This window comes from Cucurbita moschata, unplaced genomic scaffold (genome assembly GCF_002738365.1).
Source record: "Cucurbita moschata cultivar Rifu unplaced genomic scaffold, Cmos_1.0 Cmo_Scf00004, whole genome shotgun sequence".
NCBI classification, from domain to species: Eukaryota; Viridiplantae; Streptophyta; class Magnoliopsida; order Cucurbitales; family Cucurbitaceae; genus Cucurbita; species Cucurbita moschata.
Genome location: NW_019268520.1, coordinates 6,119,570 through 6,147,438, shown reverse-complemented (window position 1 = coordinate 6,147,438; position 27,869 = coordinate 6,119,570). Strand labels below are relative to the sequence as shown.

Genomic DNA, 27,869 nt, shown 5'->3' with positions numbered 1-27,869 from the left:
AAATAGCCGCTCAACCACTCTTATTTATTATTTTTTTTTTAAATCTTAATAAATAATATATGTGATTAAACTAATTATATTATAAACGTCATTAGCATTTTAATGAAATTATATTGAACGTAGTAAAAGTTAGTATAACAATCATAGGATAAAACGACAAATTTAAATCAAAACCACGTGATTAAATATATTAAATATATTAAATATAAACATGTGGGGTTGTACTTATTATCGTTTTTAATTGAACGTGTATACAACATTTAAATTTTTAAACCACAATAAATATAAACATTCTTAAATTCAGGGTTACAAACACAAGATGACAAAAAACAGATATGAAGGATCATATAAACTAATATTAATCATTGAATATAATTTCAAATTTCAAACCTTGATGAAATAATTGTTTAACGCCCTCCTCCTCCGTCGTGGCCGCCGCCTTCACCAAGAAACCAACACGAAGCAGACACAGCCCATTTCCGCCTATAAATCCCCTCTCCCCTCTTCACAATCTTCTGCAACTTTGTTACCATGGCGATGCTAATCCAAAGAGCTTCTGCGTTGACCTTTGTCGTCTGCCTAATCTCCGCCCTGCTCTGGTCGTGTGCCACCGCGCAGGAAGTCGGTAAGTTCTTATATCATAATCCATGTCTTTTTTCAAATGGTGTGTATTCTGATTATTAGAAGTCACGACTCTCTACGATAGTATGATATTGTCCACTTTGTATTCCTTTACCTATAAAGGCATAATCATTCCCTAAATTAGCCAATGTGGGACTCACTCCCAACAATCTTCCCCTGACGCATATGGAGCTCTCGAATAGCCTCCCCTTAATCGAGACTCACGATCTTTGTTTGATAGTTGAGGATTCTATTGTCGTGGCTAAGTTTAGGGCATGACTCTAATATCATGATAGGAATCAGTGATCTCCACCATGGTATGATATTGTCCACTTTAAGCATAAACTCCCATCGCTTTACTTTGGGCTTCCCTAAAAGGTCTCATACCAATGGTCATGTATTCCTTTACTTATAAACTCATGATCATTCTCTAAATTAGTCAACGTAGGACTCACTCTAATGAAAATCTGTAGAGGATGAGAGCGAGTTTAACTACATAAAAGGGAGCAAGAAAGGGCCGACGAGATGGGGCGAGATTAAAAAAGAATGGGCGACATGCAACAATGGCGACATGCAATCTCCCATTGATTTGTCAAGCAAAAGAGTCAAAGTTGTCAAAAGTTTAGGTCAACTAAAGAGGAAATACAAACCCTCCATGGCCATTCTCAAGAATCGAGGCCACGACATTACGGTAACGTTACATAAATTTACTATTATTAAGGATAGTTGACCGTTCATTACAAGACAAATATCTAGATACAAATATGATAAGCCGTAATGTAAGGCAAATATCTTATATTGAACGGTCAACTATCCTTAACAGCTATCCATCCTTCAACTTTATAATATATAATACAATACAATAATTGATCCAACAGATTAAGTGGGAGGGAGACGCAGGATCAATCGAGATCAACGGAACAAATTATGTTCTTCAGCAAGCTCATTGGCACTCGCTTTCTGAACACACCCTTAATGGAAGAAGCTACGAATTAGAAGTTCATTTGGTTCACCAAAGCTCAAACCCAGACGCCAAATATCCGATTGCGGTTGTTGGCGTGTTCTACAAGATTGGTCGTCCCGATCCGTTCCTGGCCAAGGTGACCCAATAATGAAAAGCATATAAAATTTAATGCTAATGTGTTGAATTTGATGGAATTTAAATTGAAGTATATATTGAAATGTTGATAGATGAGTAGAAAAATAAAGGAATTGGGTGAAGCAAAGGAGAAAAATGCAGGAAGGATAGATCCAAGAGGAATCAAAATGGGTGGGGAGAAGTATTATAGATACATGGGATCCCTCACTGTCCCTCCCTGTACTGAGGGTGTCATTTGGAACATTAACAAAAAGGTATTATTATTATTATTATTTTTTGTTTCAAATTAAATTACATTAGGATATAAAAAATAATAATTATTATTATTATTGTTATCAGGTACAAACAGTCTCACGGGAACAAGTGAGCCTTCTCAGATCAGCGGTTCACGATGTAAGTATCAACTTTTTAATTTTTTTTTTAATTAAAACCATTTAATTATTTATTGTGAATTGCAGTCTGCAGAGAGGAATGCAAGACCAATCCAACCACATAATGGACGACACGTCGACCTTTATGATCCAAATCCAACGCACATAATCAATTGAAATTATATATAAATATATATTTATTATTTTTTTTTCCTTTTAGGATATTTGAGAATTTAATTATTTCCTTTATTTATCACCTATTGTCTCATTTTTATCCTCAAATAATAATAATAATAATGTTGCTATTCTTTTTTATTATTATTATTATTATTCGCAATGATTTTAATTTTTCCTTTTATACAACTCATACTATACTTTTTTTTCTTTTTTTTATTTTCCACAAAATTAAAAATTTAAGAGTCGTAAGAAACTAAAATTATAATTTATCTTCTAAAAAAATTAATCTCCAACTCAGCTTTTTTTTTAATTAGACACGTGGGAAAATTGGAATGTTTGCAAGACTTATCTCCTTTCCAACAAGGAAACGTGGCAGCCCTCTCATTAAAAAATAATTAGCTGTAAAAATCAAAATATAAATATGTAGAAAGTGTTACGATGACACGACCATACACGATCTAAATGAACACAAAAATGAATGCTAGAAATTTATATTGATCCATATAGAAAATGCACTGTATAATTTTAAAATACAGCGCAATGAATATATACATGATTCAGTTTACTGTATATATATTCTCTTAAAATATTTGGTTAAAAAATGATGAACACGTGGAAAGTTGAATAACTATAAATAGAAAACATAAAGTGTTATAATTTAAAATGATGAGTAACTTTTTTTTGAATTTATTTATTTTAAAGTTGAACACGTTTTTATTTTTATTTTTATTATATTTATTGTTTTCCAGAAAAAAAAACATGAATGAGATGCAATTATTGAGTTACGGTTTGATTGTTGAAGGAAAAAGAAAAGTTTGACACGAAAAATTAGTTTCCAAGTAATTGATAATTATCTAATTTAGGTTATTACTAATTCCGTTCTAAATGTTTTAAATGTTAAAATTATCTTTTTAAAGGCTAAATATTTGTATTTTATTTTATTTAAGTATTAAACAAAAGTTGATATTGGCGTTGGAGTTGGTTCACCTGCCCCTATATTTTCACTTTATCGATGGACTTTTATGTAAATTTACAAACACACACGTTTCATGCTTATGCCATTTTATAATGCAATAATTTATTAATGATAGGATCCATAATTTGAAAAGTTAAATCTTCTACTCGATAGAAGAGTAAAAAATTCCCTACTGATATGTGAGCTCCCACGTATGTCGGAAACACGAGAACGAAGCATTTTTTATAAAAGTCTGAAAACTTCTCTTTTAGCAAACATGTTTTAAAATTGTGAAACTGACGACGATACAGGTCAAAACGGACAATATCTATTAAGGACGAGCTTGGATCGCTACAAATGAGGTGGAGTGTGTTAGTAAGAACGTTGAGTTTCAAGGAGGTGGATTGTGAGATCCCACGTTGGTTAGAGAGGAAGACGAAGATGTGTTAGCGAGGACGTTGGGTCTCAAGGGGGTAGATTGTGAGATCTCATATTGGTTGTATAAGGGAAGGAAACATTTCTTGTAAAAGTGTGAAAACCTCTCCCTAGCAAACGCATGAGACTGGTGTTGATACGTAACTGAGTAACCGAGCAAAACAAACATGATACAATTATTGGATTAAAGCATTAGATTCTTTTTTCATATGTTTTAGTAATTATTTTTGTAAAAGCAACAATAAAGCATTGAATTTTTTGAAAAAAAACGTGGAATAATATTCCTCCCAACCTCTCATCCAATAGGGTTTGAGTATGAAAAAGGTTGATGGAATATGATAGTATTCAGACTTGGAATCCATGCACAAGAAAATAGTATATAAATGGGTGGGATGGGCACATCATTTTTGTGACCAATTTCCATTTGCTTGCATAGCTCTCAAGAAATGGAAGCCCCTCATCTTCTCATGGTAGCTATCTGTTGCTTATCATTGCTATCAAGTGGAGCAGCAGCAGCATCAGCAGCGAAGGTCGGTGGGGAGTTCAGCTATGATCCATGTAGCGACAGAGGGCCTAAGCATTGGGGAGAATTGAATATGGATTGGGGAATGTGTAAGAATGGCAAACTCCAGTCCCCTATTTCCTTGTCAAAATGGACTGCTCATTTAAACCAGGGCTTGGGTGATCTTAGACGAAGACATAGACCTGCTAATGCCTATCTCAAGAACGATGGCCATGAAATTGTTGTAAGTATTGCTTTTCTCCTAACTTGGATCGAGCATAAACTCTCATAGCTGTCTTATGAGTACAAATCTATTTCTTACTTATAAACTCATAGTATCAGAGCTGAAGAGACTCTATAGTGTACTTTGTTCGAGGAGAGGATTGTTGACGATGATTGGGAAGGAGTCTCATGTCGGCTAATTTAGGGTATTGGCTTGGCACCATTTTGAAAAAAACCCAGATGAAAGGCACGAGAGCTTAGGTTCAAAGTGGACAATATATACGAGATTCGTGGTTCTTAACATTCCCACCCACCAAGAAAAGCACCTGTTTTTTTGAATATTTCTCTAATTAATTGACTACCCATTACTTTAATACGTGTTTTTATTGTTTTTATAATCCAAAGTTCACAACTTTCTGTAAAACGCAGGTAGATTGGGACGGAAATGATGCTGGATCAATCAAGATCAAGAACATTGATTACCAGCTTGTAAATTATCATTGGCATCATCCTTCCGAGCATACCCAAGATGGCAAAACGTTTCCTTTGGAGCTTCACATGGTCCACATCAACAACGTAACAAAGAACATAGCTGTTATTGGCATTTTATACGAATACGGACCACTCGATCCATTCATCTATATGGTAAAATCATCCACAAATTCCTTATTATTACACAAAATCATTGAAATTCATACGTTCTTGTTGGATTTCAGTTAGAAAGGGACATACAAAATCTAGATATTGATGGAGGTGTGGAATTTCTTGGGCAAGTGGATCCTAGAGACGTAAAGCTTGGAGGAAGGAAATACTTTAGATACATGGGATCTCTGACCACTCCTCCGTGTACTGAAGGTGTCACTTGGACTGTCATGGACAAGGTTCATTCTTTGCATTTGATACTCATTCATCCCTTTCATGGGTTGATGATGCTGATATTGATACTCATTTTTCAGGTACAAACTGTGGCACCTTATCAAGTCCGGCTTCTTAAACGAGCTTTGGTTGAAGTAAGTTCTGTTCCAACCATATTAAAATGTCGTGGAATTTAGTGACAGTTTGGATGAGAATTGAAATTAATGGTTTGTCATTTTTTGTTGCAGGAGAAGAATGCGAGGCCTTTGCAAAAGATCAACGGTAGAAATGTCTCCTACTTTGACCCATACTCATGGGTGGGAAGTGTAGCAGCTGAGTAGACGTTTCTGCCCAATTCTTAACTGCCACGTATTACTTAGAATAAAAGACCGTGGGATTTTGTCAAATCCTATGTTTATTAAATGCTTTGGATAATGTTTCTGAAATTTCAATAATCAATAATTGTGACTTTGTCTTCCAAACAAAAGTGTTTTTTTCTATTTGGTTGTTTTGGTTCTTTACTCATATGGTTGGAGATTAATTTTCATTCGTGATTGTTCTCGTTGTCGATTAATGAAATTAAAAGACTGAATTTTCTGAAAGATATTGTTCGTTTTAATCAACTTTTATAAGGAATGTTTTGTTCCCCTCCTCAATCGACATGGGATCTCACAATTCTGCCTAATCGATTTGGGTTCTTACAATCTACCATTCATGCCACGGTTTTTAAACATGTTTTATTCCCTTTTCCAACTGAGGTAAGATCTCATGATTCTGGGCAACTGATGTGCGATCTCATAGTTGACCCCCTTGGACAGCGTCATGGTATTTAAAATGCCTCTGTTAGGAGAAGTTGCAATCCCCATTATAAGGATTATTTCATTCTCTACTTCAATCAATGTGGAATCTCACAATTCGACACGGTTGGAGGCCAACACCCTCGTTGGCACACACTCAGTGTTTGATGATAATATCATTGGTAAAAATTCGAGCCCACCGTGAGTAAATATTGTCTATTTTATGTTGTTACGAATCACCGTCAATCTCACAATTGTAAAACATTCTATTAGAGAGAAGTTTCTACGGAGTAGGAGGGGGCCGGACCTTATGGTATTTACTAGCACGTGAATCACAACCCAAGCGTTAGTGTCTGCAAAGCTGCCACGCCCCTTCACCGGGTCAGCCTCATCCTCGTTGGATGCGCCACTGGTCCACACTCTACTTGTATCCAAACACTCCTTGTCCAATTTCCAGTCAACAACACATCACGTGTCCCACGCACCCATCCCACATCCCCCTAAAATTTAACCCCATTTTTTCCTTTTACACTTAGAAATTGGGTTTAGAACAGAGTACGGACTGAAATCATTACATTCATAAGGAAAATGAGATGAGAAAGTTCAAGAACAACATGAGATTAACACAACCATACACCAACCAACACGGAGAAGAAATAGATATGGTTAATTACTACAGAACAGGGCCACAATCACGGGTGTGGTTCTAATTTTAGTACTCCGCGGCGGGGAGGGGCTCATGGGTGAACCCAATGAAGAACAGCTCATACACAATGCCGGCCAAGCCGCCGCCAATCAGTGGGCCGGCCCAGTAGATCCAGTGCTGGGCCCAAGACCCAGCCACGACGGCGGGTCCGAAGGCCACGGCCGGGTTCATGGAAGCGCCGGTGAATGGGCCGCCCACCAGAATGTTGGCGGCCACTATGAACCCGATGGCGATGGGTGCTATCACTCCCAACTCACCCTTCTTCGGGTCGATGGCGGTGGCGTAAACTGTGTACACTAATCCGAATGTCATTACGATCTCGAATACGAGCGCCTCCCACACTCCCACCCCTGCTGACAGTGAGAATCCAGAAATTACCTGCCAACATTTACCATTACAAAAAATTACTCTTAATTTGAAGCTTGAAATTGAAAATGTTTAATATTTAATTGTGAAATTAACCATGAGGAAGGTTAATTAAATGACTCACTACGTCCGTGATGACGAATTTAAGCAACAAGTTAGCGACAAGAGCGCCGAGGAGCTGGGCTATCCAGTAGAGAATGCCGCGGAGGAGGGTGATGTTTCCGCCTACTAAGGCTCCGAAAGTGACGGCGGGGTTGAGGTGGCCGCCGGAGATGTTGGCGCCGGTGGAGACTCCGACGAAAAGGGCAAAGCCATGAGCTAAGGAAGCGATGATGAGGGCAGCAGGGGAGGTGGGAGAATTCTGGGTGAGTTTAGAGAAAGCAAGACCCGAACCTTGGCCGGCGAATACGAAGATAAGAGTGGAAATGAACTCGGCCAAGGCGGCCTTCAGGGCGGCGGGATGGGTGGCCTCCTCCGGCCGGCCGACAGCGATTACTATCCTCTGGAACGGCATGGTGGAGTAAATAAGACAGAGGAGTTACAGTGGAAGTGATATCTCCGGGGGATGACAATGCCGAATCCCTCCTACGGTTTATATTGAAATCGACAGGACCATGAACAGCTGACTACTGCCGGTTGCCGGTAAAACTGAATGCAGCAGATTTATTTTTATTTTATATTTATCTCACGATATTTTTATTTTATTTTTAACTACTAAGGGCGAGTTTGAGTTTGAGATGTTACAAATGCTATAAAGCTAGACACGTAGCAATAACAACGTTGGACTCCAAGATAGTAGATTGTAAGATTATTTACATGGCTTTAAAAGATTAATGTCTAAAATTAAAAGATTAATGTCTAAAATTAAGAGGACATCTATTTTGTATGTTTTAGGAATTTAGCACGTGTATTAATAGTGTAAGGAACCAGGAACCAAATTTCGTGTGCTAAAAGGAAGGGAAGAAAAAAAGAAAAAGAAAAATAAAAATGAGGAGGAGCCACGTGGGTGGGGCTCACCGGCTGAGAGATGGTACACATCATCATACAAAATAGAGCACCAGCTGGCATTGTGACTGGGCAGTTATGATTGGTGACCTATGTACTTTCTGCCAGCTCTGCTCACTGACCTCTCTGTTTTCCATTGGTGTCGTGGACCCACACTCCCTGACCCTTGACCAAGTTCTAAGTATGTTAAAAATTAAATATACAGGGAAGCCCATCTCGAATTGAATGGCCCATTCAACCTCACTCCCGAACCAATATTTTGGCCCATTCAACCTCACTCCCGAACCAATATTTTGGCCCATTCGGCCCAAATGCACAGCCGACACCCACCCTGTGGAAACACCGTGCGAATCTCTCCCTAATAGACATCGGTCAGAGAGAAAAATAATATTTACTAGTGGTGGGCTTAAACTGTTACTAATGATATCAAGTCCAGTCAACAAGACACGGGTGGGAGTAGGGCTACTCCTACCAAAGTTTGTCAAAAATATTTTGTCTCGCAAGAACGCAGGAAGAAAAGATAATCCACGACTAGCCAATCATAGAAGACCCAAATCATTATCAATCTAATAATTTAAATAATACAATCTGTTTTTATCCAATATTATATAAATTTCTTGAAAGAACAATTTATTTTTTGGAAGTGTCGAGAAAGAGAAAGGTAGTGGAGAAGTAGTAGTAGTAGCAGACAGCAAAGTCAATTAAAATAAATAAATATAACAAAAAAATGAATGGGATGATGCTTTACTTGGTGATGCTGGTGCGCCACACACCCTAACGTTCCATCGCCTCCCGGGCACTCACCGCCCGCCCACCGCGACACCCTCACGCCAAGTATAATCCTTATCTCTCCCTCTTCTCTCCGTTTTCTTCCAACTAAAAAAGACTCAAACTTTCCCAACTTTTCCACGTTTTAACCACAACCCATTTCTCAAACCACCCTAAATTTGGTAAATTTGAAGTCTTTTTAAAGCATTATGAACCGGGGTTGACGCAAAATTAAAATGACCCAACCCACGTTGTAGTAGTGTGTAGTAGTACACCCCAATGATTGGGTGGCCCATGAAAAGATGCTTAGTTAATAATTGGGTTAAAGTATAGTAGCCGGCGGGATTGAAGTGGGTGGGTTCTTGTTTTGGTCAACCTCCATTATGTGATGACATAAATTACTGACTGTGTCACATAAAATAGTAATAGTTAAATGAGGGGCTTTGTGGTTATTGCGAGAGATGGGGGGGTTAGGGAATAGCGCAAATTCTGTGGTTCCAGGCTTGCAAACTAATCCTACAGAAAGGAATCGTGCGTAAAAAGTAATGGGTGGGGTTTGCTTCAAAGCCAACCGAATCTCACTCGTTTCTTAGCCTCCTCTTACTTACATTGCTTCCTCTTCTTCTTCTTCTCTATATATAACTTCCATTCTTCGCCCATCTTTTTCATATCAATCAATTCACTATTCTTAACATTCCCTCAACACAAATGGCTGAAACCCCAGATGAAAACCAGGCTCAAATCATGAAGGGCAAGCGAACCAAACGCTCGAGACCGCCCTCTGCTTCTTCCGCATCCTCGGCTGCTGATTGTTCTAGCTCCTCCGCTGGGTTAGCCCGAGAAGGAGAAGAGGATCAGGATTTGGCTAATTGTTTGATGCTTCTGGCGCAGGGGAGAACTCGAACAGGGGCTTGTAGCAGCAGCAGCAGCAGCCCTGTTTTGGTTCGACAAAAATTGGCTGCTAATCAATCGTTGTTTCTTTATCAGTGCAAAACTTGCGATCGTTATTTTCCTTCTTTTCAAGCCTTGGGTGGACATAGAGCTAGCCATAAAAAGCCCAAATTCAACAACATTGTTAATACCTCTGTTCCGCAACCCCATTTTACACCCTCTGATTCAATCCAACTCTCCTTGCAATTGTCCACCACCAGCCGCCCTCCTCCTCCGCCGCCCCCCGCTGCCGTTAATGACCTCATCAAACCCAAGGTTCACGAGTGTTCCATTTGTGGAGCGGAATTCTCCTCCGGCCAGGCCCTCGGCGGCCATATGAGAAGACACAGAGCGTTGACCGCCAATCCGACTAGAGGCGCTACTACTACTACAACTCCGCAGTTGCAGGATTTGATGTCAAAGAAAAAGAGGAATATGTTGGAGTTGGATCTTAACCTTCCGGCGCCGGAGGAAGACCGGCACCGGCCACCGGTAGCTGTGTTCTCCGGCGCATCGCCATTGGTGGATTGCCATTACTGATCTTTTTTTTTTTTTTTTTTCCCCTACTGTTGTCTCAAACATCGCATCATTTGCAGCAAATTAAAACTCCCAATTGGGATTCAATTAATTCCTTCTTGGGGTTTGGATTTGAGTATACAATTCATTAATTCGATTCCTAATGCGTATCTATTAATTTGGCTAACTTCAATTCAGTTCAATTCTAACTCAAGATCACCAATCTTCAATGTTGTTAATTGTATTGATTTCTTTTTTAATTTGGACGCAAAGGCACCATTTTTGCATCAATTGTTGATGGTACAAGTCTTGTTTTTTTGGGGAATATTTTGTTTGGAGGAAAAACAAAAAGGTGGGTTGGCGTTAGTTTCTTCTTGTTAGCATGTTGGTTATGTTCTTGGGATCATTAATTAAAAACAAAAAAAAAAAAAAAACGACAAATTTAGTTTCTCGCCGTGTAAGAAGCATGTGATAGAGAAGTAGAGAGGAAGGAAAAGGAAACGAGAAAACTCGAGCCAAAAGAGAGAGAAAAGAAAAGGAAACGAGAAAACTCGAACCAAAAGTAGAAGTAGAGAGAAGGGAACAGAAAACGAGAAAACTCGAACCGAAAGTAGTGGATTATGTAAGGTTCTCGTGTTTCTCCTCTCACTTTAACGTCACTTTAAAACTAAAACAGTTTCTATTTCCTCTCCCTCAATAAATTATCCGAAGAAGTTATATCACTACGACAAACACATCGTTAAAGGTAAACTATTTTAAATTTGGACTTTTAATAAATATATATATTTCATAATTTAGCCTTAAATTTAAAATATTCTATAAAATATAATATTATTTTAAAAAAAAATCAAATTATAACAAATTTTACATTAAAATAATGTGTTGGGCCGGAGGGCCCAAAAGTGTCCAACTTTGAAGTCAAACGTTCAGAGCTGGGCCGGGCGGCTTTTGCTGGCGAAGATGAAGAAACTATAAGCATGCCATTTGTTTTGTGAATCCCTTCGGCTTTCTCTGACCTAGAGATCATCGGAGGAAGCTTGAACTTTAATGGCGGTTCCAGGCAGGCGCAACGGTGTCGTAGACGAAGACGATTACGAGGAAGATAATGCCCTCTTTGAAGAGAATGGTGTCATTGAATTCGATTCCGATACGCCACCTCACCTCCGCGCCCTAGCTACCGCCGCACAGCTCGGCGACGTTAATGGCCTTCGTAACGCTATAGGTTCAACTCATTCCTTCCAATCGCGCTGCGATTCTCTACCAGTTCTGTTGCTAGTCTTTTCTGTTAATTTTACTGGATTATTCACTGTCCTGATTATGTCGGGATGATCTTTTTTTCGATTAATTTTACAACGTTCGTCTTCTTAAATACCTGATCATCATTCAATTACTCTTCTCTGAAAAGATGGTAGTTTTAATGAATGCATGTTGGTTTTCTTGTTCATTTCAATTGTGATGAGGTCTTACTGGGATCTCCTCTTTTGGTTTATGACAATTTAATCTCAGAAAGTTTTTGTGGGTATCTTTTATGTTTATGTTGATGCAGAATCAGTTGCATGAAGAGGAAACTACATGTAATTCATTTCATTGAGTGGTTTGCATTTTATGATATTCTATTTTCATACCACTAGTGTCTTTCATATCCATTCTTTTTACTGTAAGCTATGTGAATCGAGGACTCTGGTTTTAATTTTGCTGGAGCTCTTTTTCTCGTTGTGAGTTTAATGTTAATGTTGCCTCCCTTGTCGGCTTTCTTGCAGATAACTTAACGATGGGAAGTATAAATGACGCTGTGGAAGATGGGGACACTGTTCTACACCTTACCTGTCTATATGGCCATCTGCCATGTGTCCAGGTTGGCTACCCTATGCAAGCTTCAACATATTTTATTTTGAACTTTTTATGATTTGTGGCTTATTTTTAAATAAATTATTCTTTATATAGTTGCTGGTGGAAAGAGGGGCAAACTTGGAGGTTCAAGATGAAGATGGTGCCATTCCTTTGCATGATGCTTGTGCTGGGGGTGAGTAGGCTGTTATAAATAATTTCCACTTTTGATCTCACAGTACTAAAAGATTTAGCTCTTCAAAATGTTGCTATGCGTTTGAGTGCTGTTTTTATCTGATCTTCATCCGGTTCCTAAATTTGCCATTGGAATTTCTTTCATTATCTTGAACTTGATAGTGAAGGTTTCGGAATGGGCTTTTTCTTCTTTTCTTTTTCGGTATGGTGCTCCGCAATCAAGGAGTGTGGAGTAAGCCAATCGAGTCTTGCTGGTCTCATTTTTTTGTTCTCCTCCAATGATCTGTGCAGGTTATGTAGAGATTGTACAATTCCTAATAAATAGTGCTAACGGCACAGACGGTGTGAAGAGGATGGTAGAGTCAGTTGATGCAGAAGGTGACACTGTAAGTTGCTGGTTTATCTTGGATGTCCAAAGTTTTCTCCTTTTTGATTAACAGATAGCTAAGTTTTATCAATTGCCCGTAGCAGATATTTGCTAGTAGCAACGACCATGTTAAACTATACCTTCCTTGTTGATGCAATAAAATATAGAAAATACACCTAGTTTTTTTGGCTTTACTGTAAAGCACAGGGCAACATTATTCTAGAAATTTTGGCTGTGGTACGGTTACATTTGCTTCTTCAACAATATGAATAATGGACTTTTGTAAGTTTAAGAAATCCTCTTACACATCACACATGCTAGCGCATGTTATCTGCCTGCTCTTGTTGAAAAGAGATAATAAGTACCTATATCTTTGTAGCATAACCTTCTAGAAAACTTTTAAAACCGTCATGGAGTAGTAATCAGTTCCAATAATGTCATTGCTACCAAATTGATTGTGAACATTATTTTTACAGCCTCTTCATCATGCTGCAAGAGGCGAGCATGCCGCAGTTGTAAGGTTGCTACTAGCTTCAGGGGCATCTCCCACCAAGGAGAATACATACGGGAAGGTTTGTATTTTGACTGAATATTGGAACTTCATCTTCCTGTATTTGGCGGTGCCCATTTTCTAAAGTATTGCTTCTGTTTAACAGGCCCCAACTGAACTTGCCGATCCGGGAACAGAGGCCAGGACGATTTTGGAAGCTGCCTCAGCCCACATGGCGATGGGGTGTCAGTAGGCTCCATCTGATAGCTGTGCTTAAAATGACTTAGGCAACTTTTTGGGCTTCACAGTTTTAGGTTTATTGTCTCTAACTTTGTTGATAGTGTTTCAGTTTTTTTTTCTTAAGTTTATTCTACTACTACAGAGACGCTTTCATGTCTAGATATGAAAGTTTTATAATATTGGAGAGGTAGACGTGTTATTTTAGAATCTTTGGTTGCATGCATTCTATTTAGTAACATTGGAGTAATTCAAGTGATTTTTTTAGAGCCTTTGTAGGTAGAGAGTATTGTAAAACATAATTTTGTATGAAAAATAGTCAAGAACTGAAAATATTAGGTTGAACAATCTGATGGATTCCCCTAATAAACAGGGGCTAAATGAACAGCATAATCATTGCTAGTTGGTAGTGTAACTGGGAAACATGATGGTGAATATTACTAAGTTCATATCCTTTTGTAATATGTTAGAAATTAAATTCAAGAAGAATTCAGATGGGATCCATTTTATCAAAAACATAGATCATTGCTGGTTGGTAGTGAAACCGATGAGAAACAGAGGATGGGGTGAATATTTCCTTTCTTTATGAACCAAACTTGTGGTTGGGGGAGGAGTTTCCTGTGATTGCCTTTCCAACATGAAGGGGCCATTGGTTGCCTAGTACTGTTTATGCTACGAGTCCATTGAACACAATACAAAAAGACAGAAAATTATTGTGAAGGGGAAACCTTTCCTTACAACTTTGTCACTATTGTCACTTTGGCTTATTATGGTATTGTTGTTTGCTTTATGGTTTTAAAATGCATTTATTAGGGTGAAGTTTCCACACCTAAAGGTAATGTTTTGTTCCATTTTCTAACTGATGTGAGATCTTACAATCCACCCTCTTGGAGCCCAACATCCTCATTTGCACACTTTCCAATGACTGGCTCTAATACCATTTGTAACAACCCGTCCTCATTTGCACACTTTCCAATGACTGGCTCTAATACCATTTGTAACAACCCCTGGTATCCTTTCCTTGCTAGCACACCGCTCAATGACTGACTCTAAACCATTTGTAATAGCTCAAGTCCACCAATGGTAGATGTCCATTTTGACCGATTACATATCAACGTTAGCCTCACGGTTTTAAAACGTGTATGCTAGAGAGAGGTTTCTACACCTTTAATGTTTCATTTCACTCTCCAACCAATATAGAGATCTCATAAACTCGATGTAAATATTTAGTTATTTAGATGTAGAATTGTGATACATCGAGTGAATAATGTGTTTGAACATATGATACAAGCCGAATTTGTTAGTATAGATAGGTACAATACCATGCCAAACAATCCAAAGAATGGGAAGAGAAACTGGAAGAAGAAGAAAAATTACATAAGTGGATGGTTTGATGTATTTGGCTTTCTTTTTCAACTCCCAATTACAGTCATTCAAGCAAACAAACAACTCAATGACAAGGAGAAGCAGTAGGAGACATGTACAGAAACTGTGGATAAAGGAGAATCATTCTATATGTTTGGTGCTCGAGTTTTCAGAGGCAGCAACCTGTTGTTGATGCAGCCTGGAATTCCTGCTGCTTCAGAATGTTTCTTTTGACAACAGTGGAACCCTGTTCAATTAGACTAGGAGCCTCCATGATCTGTACCACCAAAAAACAAAGGTTCATACATCGATCGAGGCGATTGATTTCTCGAGGTTAGTACTCGAAATTGGTTTGATAGATATCTACCTTCAATGCCAACTCTTCAAAGCATTTCTCCACATTCTCTCTGGTTTTAGCGCTGCATTCAAGGAAATGGGATCCAAGCTCTTTTGCTAGAGCAGCCCCCTCCTCTCTGCTCACAGCCCTTTCAGATTCCTATGTTCATCACACATGAACTTCTATCATTTTTCAAGCTGAATACCATAGAGCTTAGAAACATTCCCTAAACGATTATCGCTATTCGTAAAGAGCGTTTGTCGATTATCGTTCAAAAATGCAGGTGTTCAACTTAGAAGTGTTCTCTAGAACACCAGAGAAAGAAGCAAACTTACTCTGTCAACCTTATTACCAATAAGCATCTTGACACAGTCCTTATTCGTCGAGTAGAGTTCCACTTCTTTAGCCCATACGTCGGATAAGTTCTCGAACGTTTCTCTCCGTGTGACATCATAGACTACAACAAGATAATGAACATTTCAGGATAAATGAACACCACATAACCCAGAGAAACATTAGCTCAGAAGACAACACAAAATGTCAGTGAAACATCCTTCAGCATTGGCCTTACCAAGAATGATCCCTTGGGCACCTCTATAGTAGGAGCTGGTTAATGTTCTGAATCTCTCTTGTCCAGCTGCAAGAAACCAAGGCTTAAACAAGTTCAAAATCAATCCATCTGAAGTGAAAAGCTATTGGAAACAGTGAAACAATTGAGATTCCAATGACTTTGGCAAACTTTCTTCTTCCCAAATCATTTAGACAGGAACAACAAAAGAGAGACTGTTCGAGCAGAGATAAAATTTGGAGTATAGGTCCAAATTAAGTTCTTACAAGTTCAGATACAAAACGAAGTGAAAATCTCCAGAATTTGAACCAAAAATGGCAGATAAAAGAACCCTTTAAAGCTTAATCATTACCAGTGTCCCAGATTGTCAGCTTCAATCTCTTCCCACCCACCTTAAGCAGCTTGATCTTAAAATCCACACCTAAAAACAAACAAACTGTTAAAAAAAAGAACAAAACAGATCCAAACGCAGAAACCAAAGCACCACAAAGAGGAAGAAGAAGAAGAAGAAGAAGAAGATGAGAAGGGCATGTCCTGTTCATCTTTTTCCTTCATGCGCTTCTTGTATGTAAAAGAAAAAGTGGGGTTTGGTTGTTGTGGCAAAACAAAACATACCAATAGTAGGGGCAAGATTTTCAAGATTAGTAGAGATGAAGCTGAGAAGAAGACTACTTTTGCCGACACCCGAATCGCCGATCAACAAAACCTTAAACGACAGATCGTAATTGCTGCTCTGGCCGGAAGAGGATCCCATTTTGATGATCCAAATGAAAGAACAGAAAAATGGGATTACAAAATTCTATTGGGTGCCATGTTTGTTTATGTAAGAAAACAGGGAAGAAGGAAGAAGTTCCAAGAAAACGGCTAAGTGAGCACCAGGTGAGACGACAACGTATTTGTTCTTTGCCCTTCCCCTTTTTCTTTTCTTAGATGAAATGTAATGTTATTGTCTCTATTATACCCTTTCTTTTATGGGAATTCCATGTTTTTGTCCCAACTCTACTGCTTTGGCTCGCTGTTTCAGCAAACTTGTTTCTTGTAAACCAAGTTTTTTCTTGGAATAAACTTCAAATCGGCCCTTCTATTTATTTATTTATATATATTTTTTTTAAATTCAAACTGGGATTTTTATGATCAGATATTCCTTGCAAAAAAAACAAAAAAAAAAAAATTCAAATTTTGAAATAAAGCTAACATTTTTCTGTCCTTGGAGTAACTGTTTATATGCAATAATTGTCGATATATTCTATTTAATCTTTTTTTTAGGCGTAGTGGGAATCTCAATCATCATCAAGAAAGATCATGATGGATGGATGGATGGATGGATGGATGGATGGATGGATGCATGGATGGATGGATGCATGGATGGATGCATGGATGGATGGTCTTCACCTTTTCCGTCATTTTCACTCGGTTTTTATTTTTTAATTAGAGAGACCGTTATATTTCGAAATTATCGTGTACTTTTTAGCTCTAAACTCCATGGGCCATTTATAATTTGGCCCAATAATTATGATTATGGGCCTTAGCCCATATTGGTTCTCTCATTTTGGGCCTTTTAGGTCCTTTTATGTCGCCGGGACGACGATGGAGTAGCTTTTGTCAGTCGGAAATTCGGATCCGGTGAAGAAGCAACGCTGAAGTTCGACGGCGATGGACAGAGAGTGGGGGTCGAAGCCGGGGAGTGGAGGAGCGGCCTTTGCTCAGAATGAAGCTATCGATCGTCGAGTGCGTCTTCGACAGCTTGCTCTCGAGACCATCGATCTCGCCTAGGATCCCTACTTTATGCGCAATCGTCTTGGAAGGTCCCTTATTTTCTCTTGTTGAGTTATATTGTTTTTTTGGGTTTTTCGGTAGTTATGAGTGTAGGATTTGCTTGACTCTGCACAATAATGAGGGTAATTACTTGGCGCATACGCAGGGGAAGCGGCATCAGACTAATTTTGGCTAAGAGAGCTGCCCATGAAGCCAAGGAGGCTTCTGCTCAACCTCAACCCCACAAGCGGAAGGTCTCTATTCGCAAAACAGGCAAGCTTTATTCATTTTTTATTGTTATTATCTTGCTGCTTCTTTGCAATTGGATTGATTATACTCTTCATTTGGCCATTTATTGCATTTGTTCATTGATAATCTAAGCCTGATAGTGTAACGGCCTAACCCCACTACTACCGGATATTGTTCTCTTTGAGCTTTCCTTCAAGATTTTTAAAACGCCTCTACTAAGAAGAGGTTACATTCTCCACTACTTATAAAGAATGTTTCATTCTCCTTCACAACTGATGTGAGATCTCACAAATAGTTTGCTAGGACTCTAACTACGTAACATTAACGTGCATCAATTGACTCCAGGTTAAGTAAGAATTGGTAATTGGAAAGGGTCAGTCTTTCCGAGTAGCCTCAAAATTTGAAGTGTTGTTAGTAATTCGGTGGATGTGTTCCTTATTGTTTGTTTTTATACTACAAAACAGAGATTGTGTTAATTAGCTCCTTTTCTGCCATTTGTTTCAGTTAAAATTGGTCGGCCTGGTTATCGAGTAACAAAGCAATTTGATTCTGAGACAAAACAGAGATCTTGGCTTTTTCAGGTATGGCTTTGTAGTTTATACGACCTCTTTGGTATCTGTTGAAGATGAGATTTCTTGGATATTAGCGGGTGCAACCTTTTGATAAAAAGTACCAATATCTTCTGTTTGCAGCTGAACCATATGAAATAATTGCATTTGTTCAAGGTATTATAGTCATATGAGATAATTGCATTCAAGGGATTATATCTTTGGATTTACAGCTGATCTTTAACTTTTCTATGAATTGAGTACTTTTTGTTTTTAATCTTTTTAGTTTAATCTTGTTAACAACAAAGTAAATGGCTTCCAACTTTCAAGCAAACTTTTAACTTTTTATATTCAACATGAAAATTTGCAGTTGCAGTTGTATTTCAAATCCAAGCCACAACCTGTGCCTGCAGCCAACGGAACAGTGCCGCCACCACCACAAGCTCCACCGCCACCGCCACCTCCACCCCAGCAAGGTGTACCACCTAGAGTTCCTCCTCCGATGCCTGGATCCTTGCCACCTCCCCCATCTGTAATGGCCAATGGTCCTCCCAGGCCAATGCCTCCTGGTGGAGCTCCGCCGATACCCCCACCGCCTCCAGTTGGTAATAACACAATGGCAAATTTCACTCCTGGTTCTCTGGTGAATGGACCACCCATGCCGCCGCCTCCACAGGGCTTCCCAGGCCAGGGTGTCCGGCAGCCGCCACCACCGCCACCCAATATGGGATAGGCCACATAGCATCAGTTAGGGCGGCTTGAGGATAAATTTGGTACTGAACGTGCAGTAGACTTTAATTGTTGGCCTCATTAGTGAATTTTCTTGCACCTTTCCATTGTATGATCATATTTCGGCATTTAGAAACTAAACATATTTTTTTATTGTTGTATCTATTCAGGCAAAATGAAAGAAAATTGTTGTATCTATAACAGCTAAGATGCTTGAACCATACTATTGTCAAAAATTAAAAAAAAGAACCATAATTTTTAATATTTCTCATAATCGCTGATTCTAGCACGAACAATTCACAACAATACTCAAAACGCTTAATTTGAAAAGAAAAAAACACATTTATGAAAGAAATGACCAAAATTTGAGATCAACAATGTAGAGCTATGATGAACTTGTTTCTGCAACTAACTTACAAGTATCATAGGGGAAAATAAAAAAAAAGATGCAGCCCCTTAGCAACTGAATATAGAATCTTCATGGGCGATTTCCCTTATTTCCTTTTCAATAGAAGAGTAAGGGGAGAGAGAAATGTCGTAAGCTCAATATGAATGGAAGTATAAATTAAGACTCTACGAGAGGAACTGCAGAAGATTATGTTAGGACGTGGAAAAGAGTATAAAAATAATCTACAAGCGAACGGCTGAGAATTTTAAAGCACTTGCACAACCTGGGTCTCATCGCCGCCATTTGTCACCCACAACCCTCCACAAATTCCAAAATGAAGGCTCTCCGATCTTCAATCGTTGTAATATGCATCGCCTGCAGCAGGAAAACTTCTGGAGAAGAAATTGAATTGTAAGGATATGCATGTGGAGCAACATTCCTCAGCTTGCGAGAGCATTTTGAGGGAATGCTTTCTGAAATATGAACTCAAGAAAACGTTGGGAATAGAATGTAGGATCCACAGAAGAGATGGACAATGAATCAAATTGAATAGATTTATATGCATGTTCGATCTTCTTGCTCATATTGTACTCTTGTAGAATGTCGATGATACCCAGATATAGAACCACATCATAAGCCTCGTGAAACATCTGATTTTCTTCTTCTCCTGGAATTTGCTCTGCTCTTGCTGGCATGTTCACTCCAAGTTGGATTTGGAGCCTGCATGACGGAGTGTGAAACGATTTTCTCAATTGCAATTCTTTCTGATGGATATTGTTAAATACCAGTAATTGCAAGAAGAGTAGCGAGTAAAGATTAATAAACCATAACCTACTTTTTAAACATGATTTTACTGTGGTTGACAAACAAACACTGAGACGTGCTTGAAGATATGTCTCAATCTTAAAGCTATAATAATGATCAGACAGGTTGATTCTTGATTAGGTCAGCTATCTTGCTCTTACTATGTATTCATGATTACATAAGTAGTTGGAAGAATGAGAATTTTGTGGGGATGAAAAGTAGTACCTTGCAGTACCAGGCAACAGAAGATCCACTTCCTCATCCCCAGCTGCAGATGATGCTCGCAAACGGCTGCCTCTGATGTGGGAGCCAACAACAACACTGTTATCATCTGTGCGAGGTACTAAGACAAGGCCTTGTGGGTAGGTCGATATGTCTTCCTCGAAAGGATCTGCCATTTAATATTAGCAGCTAGTTGTGTCAAGTACATCAAATCAAATCAGAAAATCAACTGGGCGACTGGCTAAACACAAAATTATACTCAATCCAATGCATAACAGATGAAATTTAGATGGCCACAAAAACCGAGATCCGAAAATTCTCCCAATTGTAAGCTCAGTCTCAATGGCAAAACAGAATAGGATCTTAGGCTGGACAATCAGCAAGCTAAGGTAATTGGCATCCGTCAATATCAAACTAATGTTTCAAATCAAGTCATACTCATAGCATATCAATAGCCAACGTCTGGAGATAAGACTGGTAAACGTTATGTTGGATATGGAAAACTAATGGAGATAATTTTCCAGAGGTCCATAAGAACTGTCAAATGAAAATTACTCTAATATTCATAATTTCATATGAAAATGAAAAGTACTGCCGAACTTTGAATATTATCTAGGTCCACCAACCTTGCTTGCCTAGCATTATACTGTCAAACAGAATAATAAAATTCTAAAATGTACAGCTTCATATTCATAACCAATAAATACCTGATTTTGGATCTCAGAATATCAAAAGCTCGCAGCACTTTAAATTAAGGGATCTTCATTTTGTGATTTCTCCAATCCATGTAATTTTTACCGTATAAGTTATTTAGCCTATTCTGTATGTATTATATCCTATTTTAAAAATTTGAAGCCGGAGCGATTATAGATATTGACCGGAAATACAAAAGATAAAAAAATGTTCTCATTTGATACTCACCATCCTCCGCAAGAATTTCCAACCCATCAGCCCTCATGCTTCGATTGTAAGATATGTGGGATTGTAGCCGCTGTGGGGCACGATAATGTACACCCAACAAAAGGCTATAGTCCATGATATTCTGCACTTCTAGGAATTTACTGTCAATCTCGATCTGCCTGTATTGAAGAGAACATGTGATTTAAGAATGACACACACACACGCGCCTTTCAATGTTGAAAAATGCTTGTTCAGCAATAGTTGTTTGGTGAGCTAGAGTTCCTTCAATCAAGTACTGCTCTATCTCAAACGTATAGCATGCTTGGAATTAAAAATCAATTCTATGACATACTAACGTATAGCCTTCCCAGAAATAGAGAATAATTTAAGTACGACTTACTTTAATAAAGCCTCTCGCCAAGTAGGTTCCAAATAAAACGAGTAGTTCAAATCTAAATCCTTGAGTATGGTGTTTTCATCTATTTCAACCTTGTCTGCTGATCGTCCAAGGGACGAACCCTTCAAATCAAATCTCCGATGAATTCTCAACTCTGTGCAGAACATATTTCCCATTACTACAAAGCGAAACTGCACAAAAACAAAATGTTAGCTGATAAAATATTAGTTGTCTGAAGTTATTATTTAACAACTTGAATTTCAAAGCAAGTTTGAAGAAACATTTAAAATCATGCGGTCACAATGAGGTCAGAAATAACATATGATAACCTAAATTCTAATTTTTTAACAATGTGCTAGGGTCTGTGTACATCTAGAACGCCTCATATGTGGAAGAACCGGAGAATGCCACAGGCTAGGACAAAAGCTCCAAGTTTTGGAGTTTAATACCTTATGACCGCTGGATGGTTTGATTCTATGAAGGCCAAAAAATTTTGTGACCAGTGTATTCTCATATGACCTCACATGATGATGATAATCTGGAAGCATCCGCAGAAGAACCTACAGCAAAACATTTGTAGATGTTATTTGCATATAAATGAATAAAACACACGGAAAATTCATGAGTGACAGTTTAATCCGGCGGACTTGTTAAGGCAACTCGAGAACTATGAGGGTTATTCGGCATGATGGGTTGTCTTTTTTCTTAAAGCATGAGATAAAAAGTTGCGGTACTTCTTCGAACTCAAATCTCAAGTAGTCTACTTTACTCGGTACAGATATGTTAGTCCTTGGTATGCATCTTACAAATGCATTTCAATCAAATGAAATGTACACACATGCATAAAAAAAATAACTCAGTATCATCCAACAGAAAAATGAAACACCTATGTTATCAAAATACGGTGCTACATTTTCTAAACCCAATAAATACTTCTAAATCATAATTCAATCTGAACTCTCAGAATTTAGTTTTTACTTGGAGAATCATGCAATCAAAATACGGTGCTACATTTTCTAAGCCGTTGCATAATTTCCAAGAAGAAAAATATCTATGTGCTATGCAGAAGTTACTCCGGAAAATTTACAATTTCTATGAAACAATCATTGCATGTAGGGGTGTGCAACAATTTGGACGCTCATTGCAACTTGCAAGTAGAGATGAACACACCTTAACTTCAGATTTTCGGAGTGTTTTAATCATGAAATGATCATCTTGGGACAGAAAGAAGACACTGCCACTCTTCCCAGGTGAAGATAGCTCTCTAAGAGCATCATTGCCACAAATGGACATCATGTAGTCAGCAGCATCAATCTTAAACATCTCCCTCAGATTCCTATAACGAATTTTTATAAAGATATGAATCAAGAGGATGCAGAGAAAGCATAAATTCCATCATCTTTGTGCACATCTCTTCTTTTTTGAGAACTACATTTCTTCTTACTTGCAACCCTAGTAAATGCAAGTTAGAATGCATAACAAAACTATGAGATTAATCGAGTACATTCTCCCATCTTGAAACTTAACAGAACTTTGATTTTCTACATAAAGAAGACACCTGGGGTGGAAAAAACCCAATTTTCCAAGACAATTACATTAAGAGACATTTAAGAAAAATAATGTTGAAACTTGACAGAAATGACTAAAAAGAAGAGCATTTCATAAATCATCGGCATACAGTTTCATAACTAAACATATTTAATCCTCCATTTCATAATTACAAGAAAAGAGATTAAGCAACATGGAAAACTAGATATTCTAGAAAAACTATCACGAATGAATATTTTCACATGTATAATGATAGGACGGTAACTAATAGACAGTTGACCTTTGCCTTAACTTTTGTATCATGTATTTGCAATTTGTCCTGGATTAGGAAAATATAAGGATAAAAGAATATTCTCCTTCTCATTGATGCTGACATAGTGTTGGTAAGGAAAACAACACGAGCAGAAGGATTCAACCATGCTCAAGGTACATGGTAGAGATGCCCAGATTGCCACATAATCGAGCTTGTAGAAGCACATTGCCAGGTCAATTGTAAAAGGAAGCAAAATTCTTTTATATATATAAAAGAAATCATTTCAAGGAGAGGAGAGCCCAGACCTGCACCAAGGCAGGTTACCAAAAACATCTCCAATCGGAAGAAATTGAATTCATATTAAAATCTTCACAAAGTTGGGCGTTTTTACACCAAAAGCCAAAAGGGATGGTGATTCATAAAAGCTATTAAATGATTTCTTCTAATCCTTCAAGATCTTGAAACCTTTCATTCCATATAGACCACAAGAAAACCGTTATAAAATTCTCTCAAGTAGTATTTATAAAGCTGTGCATCAGAAACAACAAGACAAAAGAATGAGGACCGACAAAGACATCCAGCCATAATTTGTTTGGCTATCATCTAAGCAGCTCCATTTCTGACCAAATATTTCATCATGAAAATTGGTAAACAAGTAGCACATTTAAATCACTTGAATCATAGCGATCATAAGGGTAAGCATCACCATATAAATGTCTACATCCCTGGAAAGTGAACAAAAGCCCCTGGAAAGTGAACAAAAGCCCCTGAAAGACAATATACCATACACAACTATATCGGCATACGGATAGACTTCACATGTATAAAGTTTAAGGGAAAAAAAAAAGCATCCCAGCATATGAAGGAATCGGCGATTGAAGGTATCTAAAATACTTTGCATCCTGTGGCTCTGCATGCATATATAAATGAATGATCTGCGTACATAACAACCCTAAATGTTAAAGCCCAGCATCTAACCTGAAGACCATCGGACAATAATCTTTCCACTTAAAATCTTCTGAATGATGAGGTGGAGTCAACTGGGAACCTTCTTTAGGGAAGTTCATCCAAAAGCTTGCTCGAGGACCAAAGTCTGAACTCCTGACTTCCCGCCTTTGTATGGGTGTAATTTTTCCCACAGTGTATCTGATCACATTCTAATGTATGTTCAATACTAACTTCTCAAAGTTGTTGACGGTATAAAACCATATAAATTCATCTTTACGGTCGCAAATAACCAGTAGTAACTGGCAAGTAAATCAAGATTTTGAGTTCAAGATCAAAAAATACACAAGAAAGCATCATTCCCTCTGTCCTCTAAGTGACCGATTTATGATTTATGCCCGTTCTCATTTAGTCATTTTCTTCAATAATCTATTTTCGCTGGTAATATTATTTCTAGGACAGAGGTTGTTAAATGATATTCATGAATTTACAACTTCCATGCCAACGAAAGACGGTAATTGATCTAATTATCAAAATCCAGGCACAAGCAACAAATCGTGGGTAAAGAAATAAGTCTGTGATATTCTAAAAGAAACACAATTCGGGAGTTTTGTTTAAATGTAGTTAAATGAGCATACCTGATTCCAAGTTGTAAACTGAGCATCAAGTCGTAACTCCTATGACCTTTTATGATCATCTCACCTGGTTTCTTAACCTCTTTGACCAGCTTTCTCTGTCTTCGTTTTGCTTTTTTTGATGATGGGGAGGAAAAACTATTATTTATAACGAGTTCACTGATAAGTACACCTTGCATATACTCGCGTTCCAAAATTGGTATTTTTGTATCTATTTCATTTCCACCCAATTGATATTCTGATAATCCTGATGAAGGGTCGTGTCCAATTACTTTTTCAATTGCTACCTCAAGACTCCAGCGCCTTTCAAGGGAAACATTTTTAGTGCGATAATGTTCCAGATTTAACAGACTGCCCTTTGAGATCTTATCAGATGAAACTCCAGAGGATTGCTGGTTCTCACCAACCTTGAAATTTCCCATATCCCCTGAAGTAGCATGATGAATATGTGCATGATTCTGCTTCTTTAAATCGGGTAACAACCCTCTTTTTCGCAAAGCCTTCAAGTAAACTTCTTGAACTGCTGGAAGGCGGCTTCCTTTTGGATAGAATGACCCTTTTCCATCCTTCAGGCCCCTAGTCCACGTCCCCACATAGCAGCTTCCATCACTCCACATGTATACCCCGAACCCATGCATCATGCCACCCAACCAGTTTCCTTCAAATGAGTCACCATTTATCCAAGTAAGGGTTCCTTTCCCTGACATCGTCCCTGCTTTCATATTCCCCAAATAAACATTTCCATTAGCCCATGTATACTTACCGGGCCCTTCAGGTGTTCCCTGCATCCAAGATCCTTCAAAAGTATCCCCATTTGGATAGACTTGATAACCTAAACCATGTTTCAAATTCAATTTCCATCGTCCCTTATAAATCAAATTATCAGGACCTTTGTATGTTCCTGTACCATAAATAAAACCACCAGAAAATTCACCCTCGTAAACTGCTCCAGAAGGAAATCGAAGTTTTCCAGTCCCATGCCTCCTCCCTCTTCTCCACTCACCCTCATATATGCATCCATCTGACCAGACATATTTCCCCGCGCCCTCAGGGATGTTATCAAGAAGAGACCCAGAATACAACTCATCATTGACAAGCAATAGCTCCGCAACTCTGAAGCAAGCAGACTCAGAGCTAAGAACAGTTTCACCATTTGTTAACGCAGATGTGACGCATTTGCTTGAAATGGCATCGAGTGATTTCGTTCTTCCGGCAGAAGAAAGTGTCCCTTCCACGTTTTCAACGATGGCCTCAGGGCCAGACATGCACAATGCCCAAAGGAGTCAATTTCTTAATAAAATATTAATTTCCAACGCACCCCATCCGCTATAAGACAGACAGGATATCGTACAAAGAATGTTTATTGCAGGAAGAAAATTGTTGGCTCCAACTTTCGTCCTTTGATCTGCAGAAACAAGAAACTTGTTAGCATGAATACAAAACAAAGTCTACCGAGAGAATAATACGAGTTTAGGGGGCATGATGAAATCAGTTATTATTCCCTGTGGATAAAATCAAAATACGAACAGAAACAGAGCATACGAGAGCAATTTTATTTATTCGCTAGTTTTCACGACTGATTTGAGAACGGTAGTATTCATAGTTGGTAAGGAAGGCAATTGGTGTATGATGGTAGGATTGAACACTCCATAACCTACTAAAAAAAGTTGGATCTGGCACCATCTTCAAAGCTGATATTTCATAAAAAGCAACACACACAATCACAATCAAGCTTGTTCTCTTTCTGTAGAGCTGATAAAACCAGATAGGCAAAATCAAACCACGGAGATAAGTCGTGGAAGTAAGCCAGACGCGAGAGGAAACAAAATCAAGCGGCAAAGGAAGACCAATGCCGTAATGTTAGAATCAGTTTCTGGAGTGACCAAGCAGGTGTTGGAAACTAATGAGCACAAGACAACATCTAAATTCAATGCTGATCCTCAGAAAACCAACATCGGAAGGAAATGAATCGAACTCTTGAGTTCACCATTACATGATCGAGTTTCCAAACATCATGCATAGACAGTAGCAGAAAAAACAGAAAAATACATAAAAAGAAACAAAGCAAGTGGAGTGTAAGGATTTCATGTGCATCCAAACAAATATACAGTCATACTCAGAATCAAAGCAAGAATAAATGAACAGAGAGAGAGAGAGAGAGAGATTATACCTCCGGAGAAGAGAATCAAAACAGAGTGGGAGGATCTGAGAAGAGGAGTAAGGTAGGTGCGGTTGGAAGTGGAAAAACACCTTCAGAACTCCTCAGACTCGCTTTCAGATCGATCTTTTTCAGTTGGAGAGTGACGATTATGGATCAAAATTCTGCGAGCTGATCACTTTTGAACTGACCCAGCACTCTATCTTAATCTTTAGCCAGACATTGCCTCCATTAAAAAAAAACAATTATTTCAAACCCAATTTCCTCCCAATTTCGTTCGCATCTCTCCGCCGAATCTTCACACATTTTTGCCCCCTTTTTTTAACCTTTTCCGAAAACAAAAAATTCCTAATCTCAAGAGATTTTAGCCTTTTTTCTTTTTTTTTTCTTTTTTAATTGTTAATTTACCGATTTAGTCAATTTCATAAATGTTTTTAAACTTTTAATTTCTTATCTTTTAGATATTTAATATAATTAATATTTTTAAATAGTATGATCTTAATTAACATATTTTCTATAATTTAAATTTTTTTAATTAGATATCTATAATTGGATCAGATCTTTTAAATTGATATTAATTCGGATTAAATTAAAATTATTTATTCACAAATTGTATCATATATTTAA

General features: G+C 38.1%; 8 protein-coding genes across 9 annotated transcripts; 5 read left to right on the top strand and 3 right to left on the bottom strand.

The window, feature by feature from the left end:
* Positions 1-366: 366 nt before the first annotated feature.
* LOC111442211 (alpha carbonic anhydrase 7-like) lies at positions 367-2,403 on the top strand. The gene is made up of 6 exons (XM_023079505.1): positions 367-625; positions 1,095-1,312; positions 1,500-1,721; positions 1,813-1,974; positions 2,060-2,113; positions 2,179-2,403. The coding sequence occupies exons 1-6, from the start codon at positions 532-534 to the stop codon at positions 2,266-2,268; spliced, it is 840 nt and encodes a 279-aa protein (XP_022935273.1). The 5' UTR covers positions 367-531; the 3' UTR covers positions 2,269-2,403.
* Positions 2,404-4,041: 1,638 nt separating this feature from the next.
* Positions 4,042-5,753, top strand: LOC111442037 (alpha carbonic anhydrase 7-like). Its single transcript, XM_023079285.1, has 5 exons — positions 4,042-4,404; positions 4,812-5,027; positions 5,099-5,263; positions 5,339-5,392; positions 5,486-5,753. Exons 1-5 carry the CDS (start codon positions 4,105-4,107, stop codon positions 5,576-5,578), a joined length of 828 nt encoding a protein of 275 aa, XP_022935053.1. The 5' UTR covers positions 4,042-4,104; the 3' UTR covers positions 5,579-5,753.
* Positions 5,754-6,589: 836 nt separating this feature from the next.
* LOC111441351 (aquaporin TIP1-1-like) lies at positions 6,590-7,696 on the bottom strand. The gene is made up of 2 exons (XM_023078300.1): positions 7,231-7,696; positions 6,590-7,118 (listed from the first exon to the last, which is right to left on the bottom strand). The coding sequence occupies exons 1-2, from the start codon at positions 7,618-7,620 to the stop codon at positions 6,747-6,749; spliced, it is 762 nt and encodes a 253-aa protein (XP_022934068.1). The 5' UTR covers positions 7,621-7,696; the 3' UTR covers positions 6,590-6,746.
* A 1,773-nt stretch (positions 7,697-9,469) lies between these two features.
* LOC111441352 (zinc finger protein ZAT5-like) lies at positions 9,470-10,533 on the top strand. The gene has a single exon (XM_023078301.1). The coding sequence runs from the start codon at positions 9,588-9,590 to the stop codon at positions 10,347-10,349; it is 762 nt and encodes a 253-aa protein (XP_022934069.1). The 5' UTR covers positions 9,470-9,587; the 3' UTR covers positions 10,350-10,533.
* Positions 10,534-11,308: 775 nt separating this feature from the next.
* Positions 11,309-13,702, top strand: LOC111441383 (tankyrase-2). Its single transcript, XM_023078344.1, has 6 exons — positions 11,309-11,547; positions 12,086-12,180; positions 12,270-12,348; positions 12,639-12,733; positions 13,191-13,286; positions 13,371-13,702. The coding sequence occupies exons 1-6, from the start codon at positions 11,373-11,375 to the stop codon at positions 13,455-13,457; spliced, it is 627 nt and encodes a 208-aa protein (XP_022934112.1). The 5' UTR covers positions 11,309-11,372; the 3' UTR covers positions 13,458-13,702.
* Positions 13,703-14,677: 975 nt separating this feature from the next.
* Positions 14,678-16,649, bottom strand: LOC111441441 (ras-related protein RABC2a-like). Its single transcript, XM_023078430.1, has 6 exons — positions 16,327-16,649; positions 16,064-16,132; positions 15,715-15,780; positions 15,479-15,600; positions 15,174-15,302; positions 14,678-15,083 (listed from the first exon to the last, which is right to left on the bottom strand). Exons 1-6 carry the CDS (start codon positions 16,463-16,465, stop codon positions 14,976-14,978), a joined length of 633 nt encoding a protein of 210 aa, XP_022934198.1. The 5' UTR covers positions 16,466-16,649; the 3' UTR covers positions 14,678-14,975.
* Positions 16,650-17,273: 624 nt separating this feature from the next.
* On the top strand, positions 17,274-19,189 carry LOC111441844 (formin-like protein 20). Of its 2 annotated transcripts, XM_023078996.1 has the most exons (4): positions 17,274-17,516; positions 17,633-17,739; positions 18,220-18,296; positions 18,634-19,189. In XM_023078996.1, the coding sequence occupies exons 1-4, from the start codon at positions 17,497-17,499 to the stop codon at positions 18,994-18,996; spliced, it is 567 nt and encodes a 188-aa protein (XP_022934764.1). In that variant the 5' UTR covers positions 17,274-17,496; the 3' UTR covers positions 18,997-19,189. The 2 variants fall into 2 exon arrangements, with proteins under 2 accessions (XP_022934764.1, XP_022934763.1); XM_023078995.1 differs by having other exon boundaries at positions 17,274-17,739.
* Positions 19,190-19,340: 151 nt separating this feature from the next.
* On the bottom strand, positions 19,341-27,540 carry LOC111441843 (phosphatidylinositol 4-phosphate 5-kinase 9-like). Its single transcript, XM_023078994.1, has 9 exons — positions 27,255-27,540; positions 25,088-26,489; positions 24,483-24,650; positions 22,874-23,039; positions 22,153-22,263; positions 21,707-21,894; positions 21,328-21,485; positions 20,410-20,575; positions 19,341-20,100 (listed from the first exon to the last, which is right to left on the bottom strand). Exons 2-9 carry the CDS (start codon positions 26,347-26,349, stop codon positions 19,821-19,823), a joined length of 2,499 nt encoding a protein of 832 aa, XP_022934762.1. The 5' UTR covers positions 26,350-26,489; positions 27,255-27,540; the 3' UTR covers positions 19,341-19,820.
* Positions 27,541-27,869: the final 329 nt, after the last annotated feature.

Coding starts and splice junctions, on each gene's coding strand:
- LOC111442211 (XM_023079505.1), top strand. CDS start 532: ATGGCGATGCTAATCCAAAGAGCTTCTGCGTTGACCTTTGTCGTCTGC. Junction 626..1,094: donor TGCCACCGCGCAGGAAGTCG/GTAAGTTCTTAT, acceptor GAAAATCTGTAG/AGGATGAGAGCGAGTTTAAC. Junction 1,975..2,059: donor TTTGGAACATTAACAAAAAG/GTATTATTATTA, acceptor TATTGTTATCAG/GTACAAACAGTCTCACGGGA.
- LOC111442037 (XM_023079285.1), top strand. CDS start 4,105: ATGGAAGCCCCTCATCTTCTCATGGTAGCTATCTGTTGCTTATCATTG. Junction 4,405..4,811: donor ACGATGGCCATGAAATTGTT/GTAAGTATTGCT, acceptor TGTAAAACGCAG/GTAGATTGGGACGGAAATGA. Junction 5,264..5,338: donor CTTGGACTGTCATGGACAAG/GTTCATTCTTTG, acceptor CTCATTTTTCAG/GTACAAACTGTGGCACCTTA.
- LOC111441351 (XM_023078300.1), bottom strand. CDS start 7,620: ATGCCGTTCCAGAGGATAGTAATCGCTGTCGGCCGGCCGGAGGAGGCC. Junction 7,119..7,230: donor AATTCGTCATCACGGACGTA/GTGAGTCATTTA, acceptor AAATGTTGGCAG/GTAATTTCTGGATTCTCACT.
- LOC111441352 (XM_023078301.1), top strand. CDS start 9,588: ATGGCTGAAACCCCAGATGAAAACCAGGCTCAAATCATGAAGGGCAAG.
- LOC111441383 (XM_023078344.1), top strand. CDS start 11,373: ATGGCGGTTCCAGGCAGGCGCAACGGTGTCGTAGACGAAGACGATTAC. Junction 12,734..13,190: donor TTGATGCAGAAGGTGACACT/GTAAGTTGCTGG, acceptor TTATTTTTACAG/CCTCTTCATCATGCTGCAAG. Junction 13,287..13,370: donor AGGAGAATACATACGGGAAG/GTTTGTATTTTG, acceptor TCTGTTTAACAG/GCCCCAACTGAACTTGCCGA.
- LOC111441441 (XM_023078430.1), bottom strand. CDS start 16,465: ATGGGATCCTCTTCCGGCCAGAGCAGCAATTACGATCTGTCGTTTAAG. Junction 16,133..16,326: donor AAATCTTGCCCCTACTATTG/GTATGTTTTGTT, acceptor GTTTGTTTTTAG/GTGTGGATTTTAAGATCAAG. Junction 15,781..16,063: donor GCTGACAATCTGGGACACTG/GTAATGATTAAG, acceptor GGTTTCTTGCAG/CTGGACAAGAGAGATTCAGA.
- LOC111441844 (XM_023078995.1), top strand. CDS start 17,604: ATGAGGGTAATTACTTGGCGCATACGCAGGGGAAGCGGCATCAGACTA. Junction 17,740..18,219: donor GGTCTCTATTCGCAAAACAG/GCAAGCTTTATT, acceptor CATTTGTTTCAG/TTAAAATTGGTCGGCCTGGT. Junction 18,297..18,633: donor AGAGATCTTGGCTTTTTCAG/GTATGGCTTTGT, acceptor GAAAATTTGCAG/TTGCAGTTGTATTTCAAATC.
- LOC111441843 (XM_023078994.1), bottom strand. CDS start 26,349: ATGTCTGGCCCTGAGGCCATCGTTGAAAACGTGGAAGGGACACTTTCT. Junction 21,895..22,152: donor AACCATCCAGCGGTCATAAG/GTATTAAACTCC, acceptor GTTTTTGTGCAG/TTTCGCTTTGTAGTAATGGG. Junction 20,101..20,409: donor CTGTTGCCTGGTACTGCAAG/GTACTACTTTTC, acceptor TCCGTCATGCAG/GCTCCAAATCCAACTTGGAG.